Source organism: Clupea harengus, chromosome 12, assembly GCF_900700415.2.
Source record: "Clupea harengus chromosome 12, Ch_v2.0.2, whole genome shotgun sequence".
Classification (NCBI taxonomy): Eukaryota; Metazoa; Chordata; class Actinopteri; order Clupeiformes; family Clupeidae; genus Clupea; species Clupea harengus.
The window spans coordinates 24,662,349-24,668,155 of record NC_045163.1 but is presented as its reverse complement, the minus strand read 5'-3'; the positions used below and the strand labels follow the sequence as shown (position 1 = coordinate 24,668,155).

The 5,807-nt window shown below is 50.0% G+C and overlaps 1 protein-coding gene across 1 annotated transcript in view; it reads right to left on the bottom strand.

Moving 5' to 3' along the window:
* Window positions 1-472: 472 nt before the first annotated feature.
* LOC105909371 (ral guanine nucleotide dissociation stimulator-like) overlaps window positions 473-5,807 on the bottom strand; it is a 42,860-nt gene continuing 37,525 nt past the window's right edge. Inside the window, exons 10-19 of the mRNA XM_031577124.1 lie at window positions 5,526-5,612; window positions 5,332-5,364; window positions 4,737-4,858; window positions 4,151-4,246; window positions 3,704-3,793; window positions 3,551-3,668; window positions 3,007-3,081; window positions 1,753-2,004; window positions 1,431-1,545; window positions 473-1,154 (exon numbers count right to left, since the gene is read on the bottom strand). Coding sequence (XP_031432984.1) covers window positions 979-1,154; window positions 1,431-1,545; window positions 1,753-2,004; window positions 3,007-3,081; window positions 3,551-3,668; window positions 3,704-3,793; window positions 4,151-4,246; window positions 4,737-4,858; window positions 5,332-5,364; window positions 5,526-5,612 — 1,164 coding nt within the window. The 3' untranslated portion in view covers window positions 473-978. The remainder of the gene's footprint in view (window positions 1,155-1,430; window positions 1,546-1,752; window positions 2,005-3,006; window positions 3,082-3,550; window positions 3,669-3,703; window positions 3,794-4,150; window positions 4,247-4,736; window positions 4,859-5,331; window positions 5,365-5,525; window positions 5,613-5,807) is intronic.

Below are 5,807 nucleotides of genomic sequence, written 5' to 3'. Positions count from 1 at the left end.
CTTGGCCACTTTTGAACGTCACAGGGATCAGAGGGTCACCCAGGGTCCATTCAGAGGGTCACCTAGGGTCACAGGGATCAGAGGGTCACCCAGGGTCCATTCAGAGGGTCACCTAGGGTCACAGGGATCAGAGGGTCACCCAGGGTCCATTCAGAGGGTCACCTAGGGTCACAGGGATCAGAGGGTCACCCAGGGTCCATTCAGAGGGTCACCTAGGGTCACAGGGATCAGAGGGTCACCTAGGGTCCATTCAGAGGGTCACCTAGGGTCACAGGGATCAGAGGGTCACCCAGGGTCCATTCGCTTTCTCTGGCAGCCCGTCCCGTCCCGTCTCAATGCAACCCATCTGAGGAGTTCTGCAGGAGCTCTGCTGCCAATGAGAGGCTCTGCAGCTTGGCAATGGGGAAGGCACATTATGCAGTCACTGTGCCAAAGTCTTTGCTGTCTCTCTCTCTCTCTCTCTCTCTCTCTCTCTCTCTCTCTCTCTCTCTCTCTCTCCTCTTCTTTGCTAAGCTGTCCAACAGAAGTGGAGATTGGACAGAACACTGGGCTCCCTTCCGAGCCTCACAGGAGGAGCGAAGGCTCGGGCTGAACCAGAAGTGATGACATCTTGGCAGGAAGTGGATGAGGGTTAGGCCAGAGGAACGCTGGCATTGTTAGGCTTGGTTCTGTAAACATTAACCCTTTCCTCCAAATGCACAGGTTCAGTTAAGTGCTCGCCTGTCTCCTGCACAGGAGCAGTCCAGTTAGCTGTAGGTTAGGGGGGGCGTATTGGGCGGGGCCCTCGTGTCAGCTGGTGACCAGCCCCGCCAACCGAAAGAAAACATCTGGGGGGAGGGGGTGTGTGGTGGGGGGTGACCTACAACACCATCCCCCTTCATCGACAAAAGGCAACCGCCAGAGAACTAGCCGGTGTCACCAAAAAGGACAGAAGTGAATGAGCGCAGAATAAGCCAGTGGCGAGTTCAGTCTGCGCGCTCAGAAGATGCCCTTGGCGATCTTCAGGCCCTTCTGCTTCATGCGCGGCAGCGTGGAGCTGGCCACGTGTTTGGTGCGGCCCGCCCGGGGGAAGCCGCGCTTCTTCAGGACAAAGTCGTAGTTTGCCGATGAGTTCATGGCGTAGAACACGTTGGCGTTGTCCGGAATCTTCAGCTCTAAGGAAGGAAATACAACAGGAGTTCAGATTAGGCTGGTAAGATCATGAAGACATTAACCGGATAAACAAAGGGAAATATGTTGTTGATAAGGGTCACAAAAATACAATGAATGTCATTACAGGGTAAATTAATCGAATTACAGACAATTCAACGTCAGCAGCATATGTCTTTGTTTCTTTTCTTTTGTCATTAAAAGACCTTGTGTACTAACAGATTATTGGTCAACTGCAAAGGCAGATTACCAAATGCACTAATACAGAAGGTAGGGCTGACCTTTCTCCTCTGAGATCTTCTGAAGCAGTTCATAGTCCTCCGGTCTCTCACGGTCTAGGTTGTGTTTGACCATGGCCTTCCTGATGACAGCTGGAGTCTTATCCTGACTTGTTACCTGCAAGCACAGGTAAAGCACAGCCAAAAAAGACATGAACCACAAGCAAATCAAATATCTTTTTCACATTTACATCAATTACGGTTCTTTCCTCTGTCTGCGAAGACAATGCCTCCAACATTATCATTCTTCTCTCCACCTCAGCCTTCACCTTAGTCTCCACCTTAGTCTCCACCTCCTCTCTTCCCCTCCTCCCTCCTTACTCACCAGGATGCTCTTGTACATGTTGCCGTTGTCCACGTCCAGGCTGACGCGGATGATGCAGCAGTCGTCCACCTGCTGGTTGTAGAGGGGCAGCGACAGCGAGGAGTAGCTGGACACGCCTGACACCGAGCGCTTGTGCGAGCGCGACGCCGTCACCGGCGTGGACGACACCGAGGAGGACGAGGCGCTGCTAGAGCCAGAGCCCGAGCCCAGTCCGGAAGCATCCAGAGATGACAGAGAGGTGGACTCCCAAAACTGGCCACCAGAGGGAGACAAAGAGACGAGTTAGCCAGAGCAACGTGTACGCTTTAGTGCCTATAGGACAGGTAGTGATAGTATGGCAGAGGTGAAGTGATTATGAATCAGGAGGCGTCATTCTTCTTCTTTTTTTTCAGTTCCTTTTGCACTTTTTTGGTCCTTTCTTTGACTACTGAGATTTATTCTACAAAAAACATCTGCCAATCAGCTTTCAGGTGTTCACCCCCTACCCACGTTCACAACAAATGTAGTTAGTTAGCTGATTGAAAACGCTAAATATTGCTGCTTCCTGAAACTGTACAACTTCACCTCAGCTGACAAACAAGAATATCACTATATACCTACAGGAGGCGTACATAATGCATATCATGGAAATGATGACACTGAACAGTCACAGTCAACAGCGTGAGTGGGCCAGGGAACGTGTGTGTGTGATGGTGACATGCTCTGGTTCACCTGCAGATAACATGTGACATGAAGAGGCCACAGCAGTGACAACAGTGGAATGGACAGAGAGTGAGTCATGAGGTCATAAGGTCAAAAGGTCATGGGGTCATGAGGAGAAAGCAGAGTCCCAGTGAGGCCCAGGAGCTTTGGTCCCAGGCAGACAAGAGTGCAGAATGAATGGAAGTCACAATGAAACCAGATATCAAATTTAACAGGTGCTGTGTTCACCAGTGCTTTCAGACACACACACACACACACACAGACACTCACACACATACACACACAGACACTCACACACACATACACACAGACACTCACACACACACACAACAACACAGACACTCTCTCACACACACACACACACACACACACAACAACACAGAATGGCTGACTGGATGGTCATGGAAAGTGACACTGACCCATGATGAAGAGGGCAGAGAGAGAGAGAGAGAGGAGAGACTACATTCCCCATGAAGCACAGTGGAGAAAAAGGAAGTGTGACTAGACCACAGAAAGAGAAACAGGAAATGGCACAGGAAGTTGAGAAAGTACCGTGGGTGCCAGGTCAGCCATGGGGCCGCACTTCCCTAAGGTAGAATTGGAATGTTTTACGGAGGGCGTGGAGGTCTACAAAAAGGAAGTAGAACCATAGTCACCATAGAGCCACACCTGAGGCACTGTGTGTGTGTGTGTGTGTGTGTGTGTGTGTGTGTGTGTGTGTGTGTGTGTGTGTGTGTGTGTGTGTGTGGGGGGTGTGTGGGTGTGTCTGTCAGTGTGTGTGTGTGTGCGTGTGTGTGTGTGTGTGTGTGGCATGTGTTAGGGTAACAGCACTGAAAGCAGGGGAGGAAGAGGTTAAACAGCTCATGCAACTGTGAGGTCAAAAGGTGCGATACAGAAGAAGCTAGTTCACCACAGTTCACCACAGTTCACACGAGACAAGAATCACAGTTTAACATTGGTCACGACTTTATTTTTGATCCTAAAGTCCTAAAGTACAGTTAGAAACGCATTAAAACAAATGAATCCACCCAAGATCTCTGAGGCTTTTATAAGCACAGTCTGTCTGTCTCTCTCTTTCACGCTAACATACACTTACCTTTTTCTCGTGAGAGTCGGGCGAGTCGGAGATGAAGCTGATGTTGATCTCCTCCACGTCCGAGCTGCTGGAGCCGGCCGAGGTCACGCTGAGGGAGTCGCCACCATCGCCCCCGCCCCGCCCCCGCCCCCACCGCTGCCCGACGACCCGCCGAGACACGGGGCGTAACGCAGCTGGTCAAAGGACTTGGAGTGGGAGCTGCCAGCACTGCTGCAGCCAGCCTCAGACCCCGCCGGCTGACGACTGACAGAGGGAGAGGGAGAGAGAGAGAGGGAGAGGGAGAGAGAGAGACAGAGAGAGAGCAGAGGGAGACAGAGAGAGAGAGAGAGTTGTTACTACGTAAGTCTAAGTCTCTGTAAGCCTACTCGTAGAAATTTCGATTTCTTGCTCTTTGTATTTCGTAGTCTTCTTAGTATGACTGCTTTGGCCCTGTTTGTAACACCAATGAAGCACCTCTGAACTGGTTTGAATTCAGAGAGAGAGAGAGAGAGAAACCAGGCAGGAAGAAAAGAGGAATGATAGAACAAAGGAGGATGGAGAGGAGAAGAGGAGAGACAGAAGTGGGGTGTGTGTGTGTGGGGGTGTGTGTGTGTGACTCACTCGCTCCAGCGCTTGATGATGCCTGTGTTCTTCTTTGCCTTCAGTGTGTTAGAGGCAGACTCCGATAAGGGCTCGATCTCACAGGACTGGCTGTAACTGTGGAAACACACACACACACACACAAGAAGGGTCATTTTGGCCGTGTGCATCCGTGTATGTCTATGTGCGTGTGTGTGTGTGTGTGTGTGTGTGTGTGTGTGTATAAATGTCAGTACGCTGCCTTCCACCATTAATCATCTCCTTCCACACAGTTCTATAGTTTCTCTGCAGCAATCTGACATCTCCTCCTCCTCTCTGGTCTGTCATCACTCCCGCACCACAATGCTCTCTCTCCCTCCACTCTCGTCTTTTTCCATCCCAACCTGACTGTATCCCCCCTTTCTCCTAAAGCACAGCTTTTCTCACAGCTTCAAATGTGTGAGTGTCCTTGCAGATAAAGAATGAACAACTATTTAATTACCCTGGGACAGTGTGTTTTTTTTATTAGTATTTATGTTTGTCTGGTGGGCTATGCATGCATGTCTCTCTCTCACTCGCGCTCGTGTTTGTGTGTGTGTGTGTGTGTGTGTGTGTGTTTCCCTCTCACCTGTCGGCCTCCGTCAGCTTCTCCACCCCTGAGAACCACTCAGTGAAGCGAGGATTCCTGGTGAAGTTGTAGTTGTTACAGGCCAGCTGCAGCAACTTAATCTGAGCAATCACCTCAAACTCCTGCAGAGAGAGAGGGAGAGAGGGAGAGAGAGGAAGAGAGGGAGAGAGGGAGGGAGAGAGAGGGAGAGAGAGAGAGAGAGAGGGAGGGATGAAGAGAGGGAGAGAGAGAGAGAGAGATGGAAAGAGATAGAGGGGGGGAGAAAGAGAAAGAGAAAGAGTAAGAGAAAGAGAAGAGAAAGAGAGAGAGAGAGGGAGGGAGAGAGAGGGAGAGAGAGGGAGAGAGAGAGAGAGAGTGAGGGAGAAAGAGAAAGAGAGGGAGGGATGACGAGAGGGAGAGAGAGAGAGAGAGATGGAAAGAGAGAGAGGGAGGGAGAAAGAGAAAGAGTAAGAGAAAGAGAAGAGAAAGAGAGAGAGAGAGAGAGAACGAGAGATGAGCACACCACACAAACACTAATATCTTGTCATATTCCCTGTGGTGTGCATCATCACCCCACTCTCATTCTAATGGTTTTACAGCTAAGATCAAACCTTACCTTTCTTCTTTTCTCAAAGTTGATGAGATTACCCTGCAAAACACAAAGGGAAGGCAAGGTTAGGTTTCATACCATTCATTTTCAACATCCCTTTGCCACTTAGTATAGTTATAGTTTTCACAAACACACTTTAATATCTGTTAAAAAACGCCTATTAGTAGTGCAGACAAAAGTGACAGAGGTCCTTCACTCACATCCAGGTAGTCCTTCATGGCCGTGTCCATCATCACCAGGTCTGTGAGGAAGGTGCCCAGGTAGGGAATGGTCCCCTGCATCACACTCTGCAACACACACACACACACACACACACACGCAGAGAACACAGGACATGAGGAGTGTGTGTGTGTGAGAGTGTACATGTGTGTGTGTGTTTGTGTGTCTGTGGGTATGCATATGTGCATGAGGTTGTGGTGCAGAGGGGTTGAGCCGTGTGCACTGAATATAACACTAGCCAGATTCATTAGGTTCCGACGGCT